General features: G+C 36.9%; 1 protein-coding gene across 4 annotated transcripts in view; it reads right to left on the bottom strand.

Annotated features, from left to right (window-relative positions):
• The window catches only part of KCTD5 (potassium channel tetramerization domain containing 5), a 37,427-nt gene continuing 14,539 nt past the window's right edge, over nt 1–22,888 (bottom strand). Inside the window, exons 5-8 of one of the 4 annotated variants that reach the window (XR_012676169.1) lie at nt 21,097–21,213; nt 14,680–14,805; nt 8,212–8,313; nt 1–6,309 (exon numbers count right to left, since the gene is read on the bottom strand). Coding sequence is in view for 3 of the 4 variants with exons in the window: in XM_075165657.1 (XP_075021758.1) it covers nt 6,280–6,309; nt 14,680–14,805; nt 21,097–21,213 (273 nt within the window). In the remaining variant the exon portion in view is untranslated. The remainder of the gene's footprint in view (nt 6,310–8,211; nt 8,314–14,679; nt 14,806–21,096; nt 21,214–22,888) is intronic. The other 3 variants (XM_075165657.1, XM_075165658.1, XM_075165659.1) reach the window with 3 other exon arrangements.

Raw genomic sequence — 22,888 nt, 5'->3', positions numbered from 1 at the left:
TTTAAAAGGGAAAAACCAGGTTTATTTCATGCAGTTTACAATACACTAGTGTTATGAAAAGGAGGTTAAAAAAATACCCACACATTTTAATTGTATGTTTGTTTTAAAAATGATGGTTAACTGTAACCATCTTCAAATGATTTGGGAAGCCCTAGCAGATTTTCATCCAGGGAAATTGCCTGGATTCAGTTTCTTGTCTATGTCTGTGCTAAAAGTTTTGGCTAATGCAAAAGCATTACAACCAGTTCAAAACTCAAACTTTGCTGCAGTAAGAACACTTCAGAGATAATGAATTGGCACAAAATAAAGTGTTATTGCTAATCCACTATCCAGGAAATAATATGTTGCAAGTATGGCCACTTGGTCATTAACACAAACAGCTGATGCACAACTAATTTTGAGACCAGTGATTTGGGGGAAAAGGAGAAAAAAAAAAGAACATCTGTTGAATTGGGTAGGTGGGCCTAGAGAATCCATAGGAAATAGATTTTTCATAGCTAGGCTCAGATGAGGCTTAGGACAGAAGCAGGTGGAAATAGTTGCCATTTGATACTCCTTCAGTTTGGTGATCTTGTTTGAGTTCCAGGTAGACAGGTTGGCAACATTTCTCTTACAGCGCCTTGGCACTTGCTTCATCCTAGCAAGTATGCATGAGCCAAGTTAAGTTTGAGTAAAGTTGTGCATAAGCTTTTAAAAAAATCTTCACAAGGAGCAAGAATCACGTACATAAATACATTAACTCTTACATTTCAGATTACCAGGCCTGGAAATCTCAACAGGTGTTAAGTCAGGTCAAAATTTAGGCTCAGCTTTCTAAGGCAAGGAGAGCACTACCACAGAAGCTCCTCCCTTTCCACCCACCCCCAAAGTAGCAAAATAACTTTCTAAAAAGTTTCTCTCATTATAGTAGTTATTAACACACAACATCCTGAAGAGAACCCTTTGATGGGCCCAGAAAGCTATGTTTGCAGCAGTATCTATTCACTGAACTTTTGAGAAGTTTATGCCTTGGTAGACCTTGGTAAAGTAAAGGACAGCTAAGTTGCAATGAAATATTCAGTGACAATTTCCTGGGGCAGAATCTTCCTCGAAGTCTCTCTATTGCCAGTGCTGTTCATAGAAGTTGGTAGATTTCAGCATAGGCTATAATAAAGTGGTGGGCAAGCGTACTGTCTTCTCTAGTGTGTTCCTTACCAAGCTGGATACTGAAATTCCAAGCCATATACAAACACTTACATCTGCAATTAGTTCAGCCATTTGTAAAAATTATTTGAGAGTCCGTGAGTGGAAAGAAAAACAGACTAGCTGCTTTTTAAATGTTATGTGTCTCCGGAACTTCAAATTAGCCCTGGAAAGAATTTTAGCCCTTAGCATTTCTGCATTGAAAATGGAAAGAGTTCCTTCTGTCTGACACTTGTTCAGGCAAACTGAACAGTAAGATCTATTTAGCCCTTTAAAGCCTCAGTTCAGTAAGAAGCCTTTAAAGACAGCTCCTCATTGTTGTGAGCCAAAAGAAAGAAAAGTTATATGACACTGAGTTCAGAGAGCCTTCTGCATTTTTTTTTAAACTATTTATACTATTTTAAGACTTAATAATTCTACACACAAACCCAGGTAAGATCCTGAGATTGTTCTTAAAGCTGGAGATAACTGCAGCCTAAACTATAATGAAGTAACAGGCAGCATCCTCAGACCATATGTATTTCAAAATTGTTGTGTTAGAAAAGACACTTCTTCAATGACCACTGGAAGTTTTAATCCTACCATCCTGAGCTAACAGGTTAAAGTTAAAGGCATAACAAAATCTCATCTCTTTTCAAGGGCCCCACCTTTCAGGGCTGATTGAAGAAGTTAATTTGAAAAACTTAAAAGATGCTTTTGATGTGGTAAGAGAGAGAATAAAATAGGAAAATGACACTTTCTGATTTTATCACATCTCAGGTGAACAAAATCTCAGGCTTCATCATCCAAACTCTCTTTCACTTGACTTTTATCTCTGTGAAAAGCCCAGTACTTCACTTTTGTCTCAGTACTTCTCAAGGAATGTATTCCTGAATGATTGGACAATACACATTATAATCCAGTTTCTAGGTCATTTCATTCAATCAGATACTATTGCATTTTTGCATTCCAAGTTCATTTTTGTAATACTAATAAAAATAGTAATTTGTAGTTAATGTGTGTTAATTTGCTGGTGGTAGCTCTCTACTGCTCAAAAAGAGACGGACAACTCTCAACAACCTGAACAGACGTTCACAGAATACAGCGTTCTGTTCTGAGCAGCAGTTTTCTGAAAACACCACCACCGTACTCAACAGACCTGTTCCCTAAGCATGCCTGCAATCAAGTTCTCTTTTGTTTAATCTGCTAGAAGTTTTCATTTTTCTCCTGAAAAAACAACTCTCTCAGAGAAAGAGGAGATTGATTCAATTTCGGTATTTTCAGGAAATAGTCCTGTTTCTAATCAATTATAACTGTGCATTCACATTGCTAGAAATGGAGCTACACAGCTCTTGTTTAAAGAAAATCTGAAGGTAAAAAAGTTGGATGGATACATCAAGCTCTATTCTCAAGAAATATCTTTTACTAATGCTACAATGAAAGGTGAAAGGAACTTTTATCATTACAAGAAACCTAGCTGAGTTTGGAAAAACCACAGTACATTTTCCAAATTTTCTGAGTATATGATTTTGAGGACTGAAAGTTTAGTAGAGAATCAATATAAGCTTCTAAACACAATCAGGCCTTTGACACACAATTAAATTACTGTGGGATAACAAACTGCAATTAGCCATAATCCATGGAAACCCCACAGTAAGTGGGAGAAAATTCCAGGTAACTTTTTGTCTTTTGTTAAAAAAAAAAAAAAAAAAATCTATTTCACATTTTACTGTGGGAGCTGCTGAGTCAGACTATACTTTGGACAGTTATTATGGACAAGGTGACATTCACATCTTAGAGGCCTCAGAATGACTTGTTCATTGCAGATAAACTGATTTAATTGCTGCTTGAAGAAGTCAAAAGCATTTAATATAAAAATGTCATCTCCAATACAGAAAATTAGCCTCTGACAAAACTTAAGCCAACAGTTTCCTAATTCAAAGCAAGAAATTGCTATGGTAAATTTGAAATTCTCAGGTTTTAAACAAGTTTTGCAAGAAGTCTGTCGTGTAAAAGCCTGTCACTGAAAATCCGCTAATCATCTGCTGAAGTAACCTCCTGTTCCATGGACAACACGTCAAACAACTTCACTGAATATTCATATAGCAAAACAGTAGAAAGTTAAATCTTTCATAGAATTTACATTTTCATGAGAGGTCACCTTGATTAACTGTTATGTTTTGGTATCTCTCCCTTCCGGCTTTATTTCCTTCTGCTATGATTCCTTCGTGCTCAGGATCTTAGATTCTAACCTGGAATACTGTTTTGATTTAAGAATAGAGGAGCTATGTAAATCCAGAATTCACATCAAAGGCTTTGGCAGTATAGCTTTTCAACTAAAGCCCCCTAGTGAACCCATCAGCTTTACATGGACATAGGCAGTTCTCTTGAGGTAAATACTCTCCAAATGACAGAAAAATTTAAACTATATCGGTATATTACCTCATCCCGCAAGATCTTAACAGACGAAGCAATGTTTGCAAAACCTGGTGATGTAGATTGGACTCTAATGCAATTGCCTTGTTACTGTAGCTAACTTTATTTGAAATTACAAGAGCCAAATAAAAAGAAACCAAACTTATTTAGGGATCAATTCTTAATGCCTTGAAAAAGGCATGTGGTAGCACTTCCATCTATCTGAAAGCCTCAAAAATTAAAAGCCATAAAGACATTAGCAAGAACAGGAAAGTACTTAGTTCAGGTGGTCTCAAACAACAGCATATTTAAAATAATTTACAAGGTACTTGCCTATTAAAGTTATCTTTTTTCTTTTTTTCTTTCTTTCTTAAAATCTTTGTGAGGTATTGGAAAAAAAGTGCAAAATTATTGACCACTCATTTCCCCCAAATTTGCTACAACAGGGATACAATGTAAACTAGATTGCAGGTAATCTCACCATAAAAGCATGTTTTTAAACTGAAAATACTCCAGTGAAAAAACCATACTGACAAAAACCCACTCTTTTACATATTCTAAATTTGTTCAGTTTGCTCAGTTTGTTACTCATGCTTTGCTGCTGTCATTCTTGAAAATTGCACTTTATGAAATAAAACATTCTGTCCTTTTTGGGTTAAATAAGAGAGACAACTGAAATGCTGATTCAGAAAGATCACTGTAAAACACATATTTTAGGCATTAAAATCCACTTAGGCCAATGCCGAATTACTCTGCAGAGCACATCAAGAAAACAAGAAACATGGTTGGCTGCAATTCCATGAGCTAGGGAGCTCAGAGAATTTGGTGGAGTCATACTGTTTAAAAACACAGTGACTACTGCAGCAGAGGAAATGTTTTAATATGCAGTTAACACAGACAACTGTTATGCTTATTTTCAGAAACACAAGATAATCTGTTACTATTTAGGGGAAATTTGGGTGATAAATTTGGGTGATAAAATATGGGTGCCTAAAAAAGTATAAAAGTATAAACATTTCCCCCTACACAATTATATTTTTAGTAAATTCAATTCAGTTTTAACATCTTAAAAAAAGACAAACATTTTATGTGTTGTTGTGGAGGGGCCCAGCAGCTTCCTGTGCAGACCACATCCAAGTCGCAAAATGCATTACAAACCCTTTCAAGGATTAGACGCATGGACAAAACATTTAGCCCATTGCTTAACCTGCTTAGTACAAATGGTTTTTACAAATTGTTTCTGCCAAAATTTTATCAATGTATAATAAGTCCTTTTAAAAAAAAAAAAAAAAAAAGAGTAGACCCTGGGTGTTTGGAAATCAGGCTTTTGTGTAAAGGATTACCTAGAGTATACGCATAAATTCTGAAGTTACTGAGAATAAAAACTGTAATGTCTTTAGAATTCAAAACAATCTTGTAGCTTTTTGAAACTCCCTTCCACTGCTTTCGTAAGTCAATGAAGCCGAGTTTTATACTGTCAATTTCATTAAATGTTTTAAAGATATGCTAAAGACTTTGCTCAAAACACAGAGTATTAGAAAGCTCCAGTCTTGTATATTAGCCTTCATCAAGGACAAACTAATAAAGCTGCACCAGATGTTTTCAAACAGTGTTCTTTAACTGCATAGTTGAAACAGTATAGAGAGAAAGATTGGTTGCAGGTATCCTGAATGTCTGAAGTAATTAAGTTTTTAATTGGATGAGCTTGTGTTCACACTCAAGGTTGATTTTAATCCCAGTCACAGAGATAGGGATCTAGGACTAGCCTGCCATATTCCTGTACAACCTCCAGCTCTTGAAAAATCTCTACCATAATCCACAGAGTTCAATGCTTATAGGCATTTTATAAAAACACAAACACACATGAGTACAAACATCTCAAAAGAAACAAGATGTTCAGTTTTTCATTTTAAGTTAATTTTGATTCCCCTTTCAAACATCTGGCTAAGACTGGAGCATAACTTTTGCAGGAGGAGACTGTTTTAACAGAAGAAACATCAAGAATAACTCAGATGAAGGCCATTTTCTCTGAGTTTAGTCTTCTCTTTGGGTATTAAAATATGCTATAAATCCAGTCAATATAAACACCCTTCCTTTACAGAAACTTTTTGTCTGTTGTGTAACTTTTTACGTGCTAGTTTCAGTTGATCTCCTAGGCTGTTTTTATATAATAGAGTATGTCAGAGAGCCATAAGGAACGTGCAGTATAACACAGTCAACTGGGGCTGCTGCTGATTCTGAAACAATGTAGGCCCAAATATTTGCATTTGGGGTGGGGGTGTGTGTGTGTGTGTAGCACCAATTACATTGTCCTTTAAAAGTTTACAATGATTAGTTAGAAAACGTCTCTGAACTGACCAACATTGGGTCATCCAGCACCAGACATTAAGTGCTACATGTCTCAGAGGAAAATATGAGTGCACGGTCATTTCTTTTCAAATGACCAATGTCAGTCAGCCCACAAGAGAATACAACCATGAACTACAACCAAAATCAACACACACTCCCACACCATCTATTCCCATTATGTACTCTTGCAATGCTTTCAGCCAGTTGACACCAGCTTATAGGCAAAAATGGTTGAACCAGATCAACAGAAAATTGTCTAAATCGGATTTTTTCTTTTGCAGCCGAGCCTCTTCAGTGTGACAATTCACTGCGTCTTGGAATAAAAGAAAAAATTGTCACCGTTCAATACTGTCTTCACATCCTGGAACCTCGTTCTTGTAAAATCTGAAACAGACCAATAAAAATTCTATAAATGAAAATTCGCTCAATGTCATTCCTAAAGCGTGGAGGTCAAAGAGCAACATAATGACTATTTCAAATAACTGATAAAGTGTTAGGGAGCTGGTTCAAGGACATTCCTGAAGTCTGTGCTTTAAGGCTGAAAAAAGACAGATTGATACATACAATGTCTACTATCAAACATCATGAAAACAGCATGTAAATCACTGCTAGGAATCAAGTATAATTAATATAACCAAAGCTTAAGGGTTAGTAGATGTAAAAAGTAAGCCATTTCACCTCATCCTAGTTCTGAAGATACTTAGGTCCTGTGAAATGAACTCGGGTACTTCATTAGAAATTGAATTTAATATTGATTTTTCCTGTTCCAGTAAAACATCCTTAACTCTCCGAAGTTTCAGCTGCTAATTGTGTCCCATAAATCAGTACTGAAAACACGAACTAGCAACTAAAAATGTGCACAAATGGCACACTGGGTGAGATGACACAGGAAGTTTTCAAAGGCCAAGAGTATGAGCTGGCAAGATTTAAATCAACAGACTGATTTAAAATCTGAAATGCCCAGTCTTGGTCTTTTGCATGAACTAAAGTCAACCTACATAAAGTCAAACTACATTTCTTCACAGATTTTTACTATGCTGTTCAGACATACAAAGCTTATCAGCTGGACTGACCAGCTTTATGAAAATAAGTATACTCTGACAGCAGTTTTAAAATATTTTTGCATTAATATTATTTGCTCATGCAAGATCTCACAAGTTTTTTAGGCATCCTTGTCCACATGAAAATTGTTTCTGTGGACACAGGACATAGCACGTTGAAATTTTCATGCCTTACCTTGTTCATCATCATCCTTTGAAATGCCCAAGCCAGGCAGCTGAGAGGCAATGCAGGCTATGACTCCATGCGGAGGAATATATTTCTCAAAAATTCTGTCTAAGGAATTTGATTCTCCCACTATTACCAAGGAACTGAGATTCCCATTACAGTAAGGACTTTTTTTTCCTAAAAGCAGTTGGTTTGTTTAATATTCACTTTAAAAGGCATATATTAAACACAGGGACTGAAGTTAACAGAAACAAAATATCTATCCCTGAAAAACCTAGGAATCCTTGTCTATATAGCATCTTACAACATTCTACTTCCAATTTGACTATTTTTTTCCTTTCCTGTTTCAATCCTCTTTGGCTCCTCCAGTGAGGAAAGGATCCAAGTCTTAGGATTGACTGTCCAAGCAACAACGTTTCTCATCTTGTTACTCTAACCTGAATGGCAATCAGCAATAATGAGGTCAACTCTCGGGCTACATAGTACTGCAGGGAAGCCTTTAAGCAAACTGTAGAACCAATCGTGATAGTAGCCAAATAAAGCACTAAGCAAAGCTTCAAATGTACTGAGCACAAGTACTTAGCAATGTTAGTCTGTAAGTAAAAGTATCTCTAATGATACTTCATTTTCTTTAGCTTCTTGACAGTTTTCCTAGTACTGGGAAGGGCTCTTGATTTCAAAAGCTGAAAGAAAGCAAAGGCACAATCCCTGGACAATGGCATAGCTGTCTTCAATGTAGAATTTCGTTCTATGCTGATTTCAGTATAGTCTGATATTAAGACAAACACCTGATGCTAGTATTCAGTAACACATTCCACCCCAGAGGACCCACAGAATCTGACAGCACACACAAACGCTTCAATCTTTGTGCTTGTAGGATAAAGGTTGGCCACCACTTACACAGCACGGCAGTTTCACGTATGGCTTTAAATAAAAAAAGTCTAGATATTTAGTTTCTTTTTAATATTGTTAAAATGTTGATGATTTAATCTATTGGCCTCTATCAGCCTGTCAGCCTAATATGTCTTTCATAGTGACTCTAGTCAAGTTGTGTCTCACCTGCTTTGCACAACTCCATGGGATTTTTTAAGGCTGGAGTTCATAAAGAACCCATCACCATTTGTGGTCCTCAAGGACAGTTCAGAGACAGTTCAGTGTTAGCTTAAAAATAAAAAAATAAAAAATCCACTTTATCACTTGCTCACTGCACTTCCTGCAGTACCTGGATCTCGCTTTGTGCATACAAAGTTCTTTTTCATTTCAAATTCAGTATCATTATTTTGAAGTTATGAAGCCAGATGTCACTGCAGCTACTTTGATAAATTTCCAAAATACAGAAAGATGTTTCCCATGGGCCATGACGTGCTTTAGGGTATATTTTAGATGCAAATATTGCTTATTTCCTGAAGATAATTTACTATGTGTACTAAGCAAAAAGCATTTCATATGAAACTGTAGGAAAGACACAAGTGAATTCTGTGAGGAAAAGCCAGGCCCTGAAAATTGCTCAGCAACTGCTAGCGTAATACATTCAAAAGGGATTAGACAAACGTATAAAAGATAGCGCCATTGATACCTACTCATGGTATCATAGTGTCATTGTAGCTTGCATACAATGATCTGGATGCAGGCTTGAAGCCAAGATTCCTAAAATGAGGCTTACTGGAAGGTGGGGAAATATATCAGGAGTTAATTTGATAAATGCTTCATACTTAAACTCTTTCCTTGAGTATTTGCTGTTGGTCTCAGTTGAGAACAAAGTGCTGGAGTAGGTGTCCACATAGCGGCTAACAGTCTGACCCAACAAATGCAGTCAGTAAATGAAACAATCTCCAACAGAGACAAAAATGTGGCTGAAACAAGCACCTGTGCAGTTAGAAAATAATAATTGATCTATTAATTTTGTGAATCTTTCAAATTTAAAATGAAACATTTGAGTTTATTCTTTCCTAGAAGATAAAAAATACTTCTAAGATTAATAGACTTAGAACTATTTTCTGTAGTTTCAGGAATACATATAATATTATAATACATACAATAAGATAAAGCTAAGCCAGATCTGGATGCTGAACTTTGCACACTTTACTGAGCCAGTAAACCCAACGCAAAGCAGAAAATGCTATCAGATCAGGCAATATTTTAACACCCTTTGCTTGGTACTTCTTCTGTAACCCCTACCTTTACTAAAGGGGAAATGATTTCTGATCAGCAAGCTCTCATGAGAGGTGTTCCATCCAACTCTGTTCAGAAACTGTGTGAAAGAGGATCTCTTGTAGTCATGGGCAATGACTTTGTTCAAAGAGGACACTGAATTTTAATTATCAGGAAGTCTATCAAAATTGTACTTATTTACTAAATACTGAAAGGATGACTGACTCTGTTCTGCAATTCGAAATTCCTCCTTTTTTCCCCTGAAAAACCCTTTAATAAGAGTATTCCTAAAAATTTTAGTGGCTCACTGGGCAAAAATGCTGAGAGAAGATGTCTCAACACTAACAGAGGTCAATAAAATTTGAAAACAGTTATGGCAGGTCTTCTCCCAAACTGCTAATAGCTAGGATTGAGGAGTATGTTTGCAGCAGAACCAGGCACGGAAGAAGTTTTTGTTTGGGAACATGCTCTACTAGCTAAACAGGTGACTTCGCTAATAATGCTCCTCTGTCCACACACTTTAGATCACAGAATCACCAAATGGTTTGGGTTGGAAGGGACCTTTAAAGATCTTCTCATCCAACCCCCCTGCCATGGGCAGGGGCATCTTTCACTAGATGAAATGCTTGAAATGATGCTCAAAGGCCCACCCAATCCAACCATGAACACTTCCAGGGATGGGGCATCCACAACTTCTCTGGGCAACCTGTTCCAACAGCTCACCACTCTCATAGTAAAGAATTTCATCATTATATCCAATGTAAATCTACCCCCTTTCAGTTTAAAAACATTGCCCCTTCTCCTGTCACTATGGGCTCTGGTAAACAGTCTTTCTCCATCTTTCTTATAAGCCCTTTTAAGTATTGCAAGGCCGCAACAACACCTTCCCGGAGTCTTCTCTTCTCCAGGCTGAACAACCCCAATTCTCTCAGCCTTTCTTCACAGCAGAGGTGTTCCAGCCCTCACTCTCTCTGATCATTTTTGGGTCCCTCCTCTAGACCCACTCCAACAGGTCCACGTCTTTCTTGTACTGGGAACCCCAGAGCTCCAGGTGGAGTAGAGGGGGAGAATCATTTCCCTCGACCTGCTGGCCATGCTTCTTTTGATGCGGCCCCGGATAATTGGCTTTCCGGGCTGCAAGTGTAAGTTGCTGGCTCATATCCAATTTTTCACCCACCAGTAGCCCCACATCCTCCTCTGCAGCGCTGCTCTCAATCCATTCATCACCCAGTCTGTACTGATACTGGGGACTGGCCCGACCCTGGTGCAGCTCTGCTGTGTTCAGAATTTGCTTTCTTTTTATATTTCTGTTCTGGTTTTCCTCCAGGTGCACCAGATCCAAAGTTGACTTATGAACTCTACACAACGCTGAATGAACTCTCATATCCCAGGGGCCTGAGTGTGATTGCTTCTTAGGGAAGCAGAACGTGAGAACTATTTCCTCCCGCTCAAAATAAATCTGCTGCAGATAGAATAGCGTTTTAAAGACTGTTCGTCTCTCAGGCAGCTTAAGAATCTCGCATTCAATTCCAGCACAGTGCCAGTTTATTTTTTTTAATAAAGCTTCAGATTTGATTCATTCCTTGCAGCCATTCCTGAAGACTCGGCAAACGGCCTTATTCTAACACAGCATTAGTTTCTGTTAGCATCAGTTAAGAAAATAATGTAGGTTCTTCTTCAGCCATGTGGAAGCAACAATTCAGAGATAAGTATAAGGCTGCTTTACAGCTAAAAAGTTCAGGTGTATAGGTGAGAAGCTGGAGTTCAATTTCATGCAATAGTAAATATCTTCAATGTATACAGGCTCAATTGACTACCCGCACACCATATCACTGAACATTCAATGATAAGTTATCTTCTAGAAATTGGATAGCAGAATAAATACGAGCAGTGCTTGCAGCACTTAATTAGGAAAAGGTTGCAAAAGTTTTTCTTTCTGATGCAACTTTTGTATTCTTCCACTTTTAAAGTACCTTGATCTTCAGTAAGTTGTCAAACTACAGGGGAAAAGACCTGATCCCTCCCCGGAGAGAGTTGTTTCCTGTGATAAATTTAACTGTAGCACCGACATCACACTATTTACTTGTATTTGCCAGGTCTTGATTAAAAAATTATTAGTTTCAAAATTATCAGGTAAGACCATTTTTTGACTATGTTGCACTTCAGTCAAGTTTGCTAATTTATTGCCAAATCAGACATTTACTGAAAATGTATACTATAAGTTTTTATCAGATGCCTCTACACATAAAAAAACATTTGACAGAAAAGCTAGTGCATGGAAAATAAAAATGAAAAGCAATTCTGACCCTAGAATCTATATGAAGAACTCTTGTTTTCAGCAAAGCTGAGACCGATCACAATACAGCTTATAACAGCAACACTAATTATTCTGTCAAAGAAGCAATATCCAGAACAGGGATTCTATCTTTGCTAACTATGCCACAACTATAATCACAAACACATACACCACCAGGACTAGTCAAAGGACAGCACTAGTGGGGGTAGGAATTGGATGGGGCAGAAAAGCATCTGGGTAAAATCCTAGGGCAGCTAGTGCTCACCATGACATTTACACTTAATCTGAGTCATTCATATCGTAATCCGTTTCTTCATCCTCACTCTGAGTGGCATGCAGCATGCAGCAAGTATAGAGAAAGGAAGGGAAAAGAAGAGATTGCAAGTGAGTCAGAGATGCAAGAAAGTACAGTCCACTTACACTTGAAGCATCTGGGAATGACATTTATTTACTTTTATCCGAGACCCCCATTCTTTATAAGAAAGTACGACAGCAGACAATTTCAAGGAGGAATGTTACAGATTGCATGAAAATTTCCTTTTCCAAGCGTCCTAACGTCAGCAGACAGAAGCCAACAGTGCCATGCAACATAACGATAGGGACCATAAGTATAGAGAAAATTTAAGTAAAACTGTAGAGCTGGTATTTAACTCCATGCACTCTTCGTCACAGATGGGAAAGGATGGCACTTGAGAATATAACTTTGGATGCAGATGTTATGAATAAGCTTTGGTCATTTGTCCCAAAAGTGACAGCTCAACAAAGTGATATGAAAGACAAGAATACTCATGGAAATACAGGTTATCTGTCAGTAGTGCCACGGCTACCAGTAAAAGCCACCATTTAAGTCAATATCCCAAATGCTGTTAATTTCCTTCGCTTAGGTGTATTAGAAGGTTACACGGAAGTCAACTACTAACTTCGTATGCAAACTGTTCCCAAAAAAAGAAAACACAAGGAAAAAAGTCTCTAAGAAGGAATGAAGGTGAAGCTTGATTAGATGGGCTATCAGAAAATGCTTTTTCCTGTTCTGAAAGTCCAGTACTATTAATTAAAATTGAAGTGCTTGTCAATAAAAATTATATACTGGCAGTTTTTTGTTTTCTCTAACTCAACCTGCTGTAAAAGTAATAGGAAGACTTTGTCATGGCTTCTAAAAGTCTGTACATGAACACATTATTCTGTATATATCACTGGATACCAGAATTTCTATCATATGAACTTCATGAAGACCAACTCAGACACTAATGAACAGATTGCAGACTAGAGGATTAACACTGGCTAAGACAGAACTATTGAGACAACAGCTCCCAAGGTCCAGTCAAGATTCCTGAACACAGCTGTCAGAAACCTCCCAAACAAAAAGAATTTTTTTGGGTTTTTCTCTCTTTTTTCCAGGCACAACATATACCTATAAAAAAAATAATTGATCTATTAGAAACACAATATTAAAAAAATGATTCTTCAAGTATTGCAATTAATTGCTAGCAACAGCTCAACTTTTCCAGGGCAAAAGGAGTGAATGTTTATAGCTCCAAACAAAATTAACAGTAATTCTTATTCATCACCCTGGTCAAATTATGCTCTGCTCTCTTCTCTGAAACAATGACCAAGAAGCACTTCAATGGAGAGGTTTAAGATTTAGCTTCTCTCAGAGCTACTGAATTTACAGAGTTGTACTGCATTCTGAAATAACTTTTGCATTTAGGGTTTAATAGTTTCATTTGATCTGTATTTTCTTTTACATTAAGGATGCAGTGTAACTCTGGCAACTTCTGAAGTTCCCTGAAGATGTACTCCCGTTCCTTATGAAGATGTTTATTAGGTTCTAGAATTCCGCATTTTATTTCAGGTACATATCTCAGCCCTAAATTATTACCAGACAACTCTCTAACTTGTCAACTTTTAAAGTTTTCCTGAAGCATCCTGGCAAAAGCAGACCTTGACTAGGGTGTTGTAAAGAACGAGCCGTGGCTTACCCAGGTTCACTGTTTACCCTTGACTACATTAATCCCTTACAACTCTTCGGAAGTTTTATCTCAACAGTGACAAAAGAGCATAAATTAATCATTTCACTAAGAATCCAACATAAAACTTGGGAGTATTTTTACAGTGCAATTTACAAAAACGTCTCCGTATGTGTAGCTGCATAACCAAGTTACAAGGCACAGAAAGGAGTCAAGTTTTATCTGAGTTCTCAGTGCCAAGACTCAGATGAATCCTTAGCATTATTTCAAAATTAATTTCTTTGAAGGTGATTCTTGAAAAAGCAACCTTTCATGTTTTACCAATTGTTTCCCATCTACATATACTAAATGAAAAGCTTTTAAGCCAACTTAAGCCACAGAAGTATCCAGTTTGTCTGTAGTCGTCTCCTCATACAAAGCAACAATACAATGGAAAAAGCTGTTCAATATGCATGGAAGAGGAGAATACACTTACATACAAAACTGGTCTGTCTTATTACTATTCAGTTGTCTTTTTACATTTTCCTTTGTACAAACTCTGAAAGACAACTGAGTAAAATGCTAAGATACTGTTCCCATTACAATCTTTTTGAAAAGCTGGTTACAGAAAGTAAAGAGAACTAGGTAGAAATCTCAAAATATTAAGCTAACAAATACCTTCATTTTATAACATATTGGACATGACTATGTTTTTCAGAGAGAGCATATTACAATCTCCATTCTTGACAGCAAGATTTCTTCAGCTGGACTCAAGCAAGAAAAACAGTTTTCAACAGAACCAGTGGCAGAATAAGAAAGCATTCAAATGTGTAAGAAACAAAACCTAGATTCTCAAATGTAAACAGAAAATATCTGCCAATACTCAAAAAAACAGGCCAGGTATCAGGAACAGTACAGAGTGTTGCATTTAAAGAACGTATTTGGTATAACAAATGCATGCTGACTGTACCATTTACAGTCTCTCATATAATGGATGGGGAACCATTATTAGTCATGAGTGAGGGGGAAAAAAGGCAATTAAATAATGGTCCAGAACAGAGGTAGGCCTAGCACGACTTAGTGAAGCCCACCCAATTTGACACCATTTCCTTAGTCCAATGTCTAGTAACTTACCTTTGCTTTTTCACTGGGTTCACTGGTTGTGCCATAGGGAGTGTTATGCAATTCCTTTGAGACAACACACAGAAATTCAGCCTGATCTTCATTGCCATAGTTATAGGAAGAACCAATACTGACCAGCTGGAGGGGGGGGGAAAAAAGTCAATTGCGTTTCCACATAAAACAAATTCCATAAATTCGCATCATTAGTACAAACACCCCTCGCTCTTGGGATTGTTGTTTGTGCCTGAAGCATGATTCTCCACTTCAATACAAACACGTTTTGATGGTGACAAATACACTGACACTCTGATGATAAGATAAACATATCTTTTCTTTTCAAACATTTACAGAATTAATGATTTATGGTTATGATTATACTGTGAAAGAAAAGGCTACAGAGGCAGGCCAGTGGAGAAGTAGGCTGTTCCCTGTTTCTCTTATTTGCTGGAAACCTTCCCATCCTCCAAAGTTAATTTTTAAAAAGTTTGTATGTGGTATCTTAATGTGGCATGATTTAACATGTAAATGGCTGCATGCAGGAAGCACTTTAGCCTGAAAGGATACCCACCACTTTACTCACAGAATAACGGTACTTCTATTAAAACATATTTTGAGTGGACAGAGACAAAATCTGCATTTGACTGGAAAACAGCAAGACACAGTATGGTGGGACACCAAGATCAACATTTGAAATTCATATACACTGCTACAAGGAAGTTAATTAAGGAAGCACTACAAGCAGAAGCCATGTATAATGAAATGTGACGTATTTACAAGCTTCTACGAGTCTCGATATTGAAAGATAAATGACAACATACTGAGAAAGAAGGATATACTCAACATCAGTACTACCTCGTATGCAGCATGTTTATCAAATGGCAGAAATTTCATGTAACTTGTCTTACCTTACACACAGTACACTTACCTAATGCTAGAAGCTTTAGATAGCCTGCCTTTGCAAGCCAGAATCAATTCAGAAGTAGCTGGTTCATTTATTTTAAAGGTTTATTTCAAAAGCATTACAAGATAACGTATGGTGCTATTACTACTGACACAGATCAAAGTACTAAAAATCAATCTGTTGCACAGATACACTGTCTCTAAACGTCATTACCAAAACTATATTAAATCTACCTACCAAATCACCACACACATGTGACAAGGCTGTCCTATTCCCCAATCTCTATTATATCATTAAAGTCCCCTAGTAATGGCCCCATAGAAAAGGCTTGACTTGTTTTTTAGGGCAACAGCACTTGAAACACTGTAGTTATCTGTCTAAAAACAAACTGTGTACTGCCATTAGTCTAGCAGAGCACCAAAAGCCTTGTTAAAGCAGGGAAGATGCAGCGAAGATGAAATCTTGGTCCAGAATCTGTACTTGAGGGATAAGATTATTCCCCCAACAAAAGTGGAAGGTAGACCAAGGTTAAAAGCAGCTTCCATACAGCACTGTCAGGAGAAAATAAAGCCTCATTGTACTTTTAAGGAGAGAGAGGAGAGAGATGCTCAGATGTTCCAGCACTGTGGTAAGACAGCCAAGCAAGCACCTCCACAGACAGAGCCAATGTCTACAAAGAGCAGCAGGCAGTATGTCTGTACAATGAACCAACCTGATGCCAGGCCTAGGCAATGTCAAAGTTTTTGGACCCTGACGGTATTACAGCATACAAGGCTCAGCCCCCAATGAACAGTACTGGCAATCAAAATTCAGCACTCTCAAGCTACCTACTTTAAGTACACTGTCCGGGTGTGATCACCAGAAACCTTTCCCTCCCTCCTCCACTCCTAACATCACTCTAGTTCCACAAAATACATACATAGTCAGTAATGAACACAGGCAGATCAAAAATGGATGTGATAAAGACATTTTTTCCACCAAAACCATTAATGAAGTTACAAAACCCCAGGTTATTTAAAAGCACCAATACATCCTCACTGGAATACAAAGGCACTATTTATCTTCAGACGTTAAGTCAGATAATCTTTCACAATGGATACTCTGCAGCCTGCACCATAACATATTTGTGTAATATAGAATCACAAAACCTGTAAAGTAACTAGTTGCTTAGTTGTACAAAATGGACTAACAAAGTCCACTGAAAAGCTGGAAAATCAACCCAGACTTACTTCATAGATAGAGATGATTTGTTGATTCTCTTCCCTATCCGCAAAAAATATCATGCACAAATTTTCAGAAAAAAAGCAGTTAAGTTGGCTCTAAGCCTGTTAAAGTGGTATAAAGTTTCTCCTATATATTATAGGGCAACTACAAACCATATAATACAAATAAAATAACTACTTCAATTATTGAGGTAAAATGTAGGACTATTTTAAACAGCATTTTTAACCCACTTAAAGGCTAGAAAACATTCAAAAAGTTGGGTACATGTTTAAATAAAGCCACGGATAATTCACCTTCTCTGAAGAGAAATTTGAAGAATAAAATTCAAGCATATGATTTGATTTAGTATACAGTCAATTTTTCTTCTTCCAAAATGGCAAGAACTTGATATCAGAGAAGCTATGATAACAACTACCAGAAGGAAAAATACTTCTTTATTCATTGATACTCAAAAGAAATAAATGACCGCTCTGAAAGTAGATATGATACAAGATCCAAACGTCAGCCAAATCATCAATCCTGGTTCAACAAGGTTGACAGGTCCTCAGTTGATAGCTACTTGCATCCCTCATTAATGCTTCATAATCCAAATAAGTTGACCTTTTGCACGTAAGTCTTTTTAGAGATGTGGCAGACTGACTACTTATTGGCTAGTTAGATAGGACTATTGATTTAGCTGACTGCAAAACATCTGGATGACTTTTTGCCATTATTAATCAGTGGTGCATTTCAAGATAAAGTCACTTCTGCAACATTAAACACAAGTTCTTCAAAACTCCAACACGACACTCTTGTAAGCAATTCCATATATGTGCAACTAAGAATGTATTATTTGCACAGTGTCAATAGCACGCTAGAAACTTCATTGTAGCTTTTTGAAATGCATCAGCAGCAATAAGGGTAATGGCAGAAAAAGAACCAATGGAAAATGATTGCAGATTAGAACTGAACGGTTGTGTTAGCAAGTATGATCAGAAATAAAGCAGTATTTTAGCACTTGTATTCCAAAAGTCACCCCATTGTTCCCAGTGTTGGTGGCAACACTTTAAGAAGGAAGCTGATAAACTGGAACGAATTGTTAAACTCCTCCACCCCATGTTCGCACACCCCTCCCCGCCGCCCCCAAAGAAAAAAAAAAAAAAAGAACCTACAACAAATCAGAGTAATCTGAGGTCTGGAAAATATGCGTTACAACACATAGGAAAAGGATTTCAGATTATCCAGCCTACTGTTTCTCAAACTTTCTGAAAGGACAAACTCTTTTTGGCTCATGGGGCTTAAACAGTAGAGAGAGTTTTAATGACCAAGAACTTAAGGAAGGAAAAAAAGAACATTTTGAAACTCTGAATTTCATAGATTTGTATGATTTTATACACACATGTATATATGTACATACATATTTTTCCTAATTTTTTTTTCCTTTCATCACTTGTTTCATTACACTCCTTACTAAAGCAGTTTGATCCTGCTTGAGTGTCCCTGTGAGCCCCAATAGTGTCATATCTGAGCATAGGAAAACGCCAATGTTACTTATCACAGAAAAGTCATTAGATCATGATCCATTCACTGTTTGCATAGAATGAAGGTACTGACAATAGTAGGCTGTCAGCTGTAAATAAAAAAGGCAGGAATAGAAAGCATTGTTATTATTACTCTTAATTAATCAACAGAAATACAGTTATTTGCATTATATTGCTTCATGTGCCAATACAGGTCAGGATTTTCCTGAAAAGACAAAGAAATAACAACAGAGAAGTTCCTGTCTCATAAAGCCTGAACTTTTAAGTAAGATAAAAGATGACAATCAGAAAGGGCAAAGTTAAAAAGAAAAAAAAAAAAGAACAGTTTGGCATAAGTAAAGGTGGACAGAGACTACCTGATGCCTGGCTATGGTCAGACTTGTTTTCAAAGAGGAAAGATTTAAGAATGGTTTCAGGGACAATAATGAAGTAACTTTCTGAAGAACTTTTCCTAAGTCTGCAGCTCTGTAAGACGATAACTGTGTCTTTGAAAAAAGACTATTTAAGAAAAACAGATGATAAAAGTGGTATAGCTGAGAGAATAGGTCAAATGATTCCTACATCAAGCTACTCAACGGCAGCAAAATATATGAATCTCTTCCTGTCTTAAATCAATGACCGTATAGGCAAAATAGTTGGTGCATCACTTTTAGGAACCTTATTTTTGAAGTGAATGAATCTCATGCCTAACTGAATTGAGAGAGATCTCAAAACCAGCCACATATCAATAACTTGCCTATACAGATTTGCTATATGGTTTAACAATATTGATTCAGAATCTATACAGTACATTTATAGGACAAATCAGCAACAGTATTACCATCACAGATAACCACTCCAACTTGCACAAACAGCATCCCTGTCTTTCTCTGCTTCCCACTGGAGTTACTCATATTAACTAATTCTTCTACTTCATGACTACCAATTTCCTTCTCTTTCTGTGATGGTCTCATTCTCGAATCTGAGTAAATTGCCTAACAATCATTCTCAAATTCTATTTTAAATATTCTTGTACTTTGAATATTACTGCTTCTATTTCAGATGTGGTGAACTCCTTATACACTAGAAAGCTTGTCTTGGAAAGCTTGTCTTTTTTTTTTTTAAATTATACCAACTAACAGTTGATAGAATAAAAGAAAGTCCTCCCCTCATTTTTTTTTTCTACAGAATCAAGTTGTGTGAATGAAAGAATGGCCTCTACACCTTTTAGAGTTATAATGTGTTCATTATACTGCCTTCTCAAAGGATTTGCAAAAAGCTATAAAGATACATACACATCAGCCGTTAAACTCAGCACTGATGACTGACATCAGGACTGCAAGCATATTTATTTCAGGTCTCTTAATGCAATTGTCAAACTTCAAATCTAGGAGGAAGGAAAATTCATTCCCTTCCAGATTTTCTTTTTTTTTTTAAATTTTGTACTTGCCTTCGTTTCTTCACTGCCTTCCCCCATCTTCCATTTTATTATGTTGAATTTTACTTTGAGCTATCTAGGACATGAACCCATGACTAACATCACGCTGCCTGTACCCTACACATCCTTAACAACAGGCCACATTTCCTACTCAGTTCCAGAAAGTCTGCAAACCCAGTGCATTCCAAACGTTACCTATACAACTGCAAGAAACAGATAGTGCTTGGTACATTGAAAGCAGATTCCGGAATATAGCTAGGCAACAGTCCAGGTTTAAAATCTAGAATTGCATGGCTAAGTGTCCATGTAAACTCATAGGCAAGGTTCTGCTCCTATCAAGTCACTTTACTGTCATGTCATCTTCACGATGTTATACTGATCTTTCAGACTGAATAACCATATATGTAGCAAGGAAAAGAACAAGTATTCAGAGTATTTTATCGATGAAAAATACTACAGAACACCAGGTTCCCAAATCAATTCACATAAGACACAAAATGGAGCACAGCTATGTAAAGAACTGGAAACTGCTTCCAATGTTACTGGTTAGCAAAAAATCCTTCCCAAACTCTTGAACACTGGGAAGTAACACAGCAATTAAAAAAGCAGTGACCTGAGGGCGAGGGGAGCAGGAAGGATGAGACAGCCTAAAAAGCCAATGAGTGAAGCTATGATTCTTCATTTGGGTTTCAAGAAAATTTTCCAAGGGGGAAAACAACAAAACAACAAAAAATAAAACCAAAAAACCCCACCTGAGATAAGATTTAAAACTGCTGGTTTTGTTCTCCCCTCACTCCTCCATATTTTATTTCTGAAAAATTCTGTTATTTGTTGTTTCAGTTTGAATATATTTCACCCACCTAAAAAACCCAGTTAAGTTCTGAATTACCAGAAATAAAGGGTTCGAACTCAGAACTTCACTGGCTATTAGGTGGGTGAAAAATCACTCAAACTGGAACAAAGATTTACACAGAAATGTCCCTTTCTGAATCCAGTGAACTCAAAGCTTTATTTACAGGGCTCCTAATGTTTAAATTGTACCACTTTTACTTAACAAATATAGATCAAAGGCTGTTAACTTTGGAGGAAGATTTAAGGAAAAGAAGTTACCTATTGAGAAGGTAAGAAAAACCTTTAACTAAATAACTAGGGGTCTTTTGTTTGTTTGGGTTTTTTTATTATTTTTACAATATGAGTATTCATAATGTATAATGAAATACCGTGAATATAAATAAAAGCCAGTCACAAATACACACAAATTACTATGTGCTGTACATCCAGGAATAAAGTGGAATGATTTGAAAGCAGCAGAAACGCAAGGAGGCCAAGCATATCAGTGTGAGGGCAAAAAGAATGGTGTGACACACCTCACTGCAGTATTTCTGGAAGCATCTCTCTTCCCCTTTCACTTCCCGTGACACTATCAGCAGATACTCTGACTGCTGGGCCCGGCCACAGCTGTACTGGGAACCTATACTGACAAGCTGAAATAACCAATCAAAGCAAAACACAAAAAGAAACCTTTGTAAAGCTGAAGCACATACCGTTATCCAAATCGTACAAATAACAGATGAGCTCAAACGTTCAGGTAACATTTACTTGCCACTAGAACAGGTTGCTATCAAGCTACAATCTTCATTTCAACATACTTAAAATTTATGGAGGCAGTTGCAAAGGCCTTTGCAATTTCAAGGGAAGTTAAGAGTTACTGATAGTAAGTCAGAAAACTGCCCATATCACTGTGGTATAGCCCACTACTCTGAAAAACATAAACAAAGTTTGGTGCATTATGAAAATAAGCATTATTTTCCTGTCACACTTGCCAAGTGCAGAAGGTAACATGGATATAAAACTGGAAAGTGTTATGTAAAGCAATATATCAGGCCTGGGTATAAAAGAGCTTCATCTTGTTCCAGATATGGATAAACAAAATACAGCTAAGGAAACATATGAAGACAACTAGAGGAAAAAAAGTTGAGTGCTCTAAATTGGTTTTAGAAGGGGTAATTTACAGAAGATCCAAGAAAATAACTGGAGTGGAAAAAATAGTCTGTCCTGTTCCCGTAAAAATCAGTACCAAGAACTCTTTTCACACTTGCCAAACATCTAATAATTCAGAAGTTCAGCTAAACAACCTCAGCTAAATTTCTCAACTTGTTTTTACAAAAAATATTCTATCTTAATAATACATGACAATTCCTAGCCCATTTAAATTAAAGCATGACAGGCTTGTCAGTGCACTTGAGAAAGATTAGAGCTTTAAATTAAGTGTGAAGAACTAGACAACAACTGCCTATTCTGAGTAAACTGGAGATTACTACTGATGAGAAGGCTCATGAACAGTAAATTTATTTTTATCCTGCTATTGTTATGAATAATTTTGAAGGCAGCAGCTAAATACTGTCCTCCTTATATAGTGAACAGCATTGTGTGACAGACTCAGGTTACATTAATCATTAAAATTTACATGACTGACACACCACTGCTGTCTAAAGCCTTTGTATGCAGCAATTTTGTATAGCCCAAAGTTTCTCATTATGCAGTATTGCCAAAATGTTGTTTTTCCTGATTGCCTGAAGAGGTAACAATTGAAGCTAAAAATCACCTTCAAAATAACCCACTGAAATCACAAAAGTGGGGCAGCACAACTATTGGCAGTAGTTTTTGGACTGGGACTGATACATAATCACAGTATTCTAGCAGCGCTTTCACTCATATCCTTTGGAAAAGTGCATCAATACATCCGCGTAAGTGCACCAGAAGTTTAATACCTTTCACTCCTATTTAATCACCACATCCAATTGTATTTTACAAGAAAATTTTGAAAAGTTAAGGGGAAAGAAATATTTTTGATCAAAACCAACCACTTAAACATGTTATATGGGGCACAGAGCACAAGGACTCTCAACGCATAGGAATATTACTCCTCTGAAAAAGCTGATGATTTCTATCCCACCGATGATAATATGTACAAAGCATGGTAGGTGCTATCCCAAACACTGTTTCTGAAGGCAGCATGCTGCTGAGCAACACAGGTTTAGAAAAAATAAAAAATTACAGAAATGCTACAGTGTTCTCAAATCTTAACAGTAAAACTGTTTAGATTATACAGAATATTCAAATCATGTTTCAAGTGAATGATGTCTGCTAATACAACCA

The sequence above is a fragment of the Calonectris borealis genome, chromosome 16 (assembly GCF_964195595.1).
Source record: "Calonectris borealis chromosome 16, bCalBor7.hap1.2, whole genome shotgun sequence".
In the NCBI taxonomy this organism is placed as follows: domain Eukaryota; kingdom Metazoa; phylum Chordata; class Aves; order Procellariiformes; family Procellariidae; genus Calonectris; species Calonectris borealis.
The sequence above is the reverse complement of the archived record's forward strand: the minus strand, read 5'-3'. Positions and strand labels throughout refer to the sequence as shown.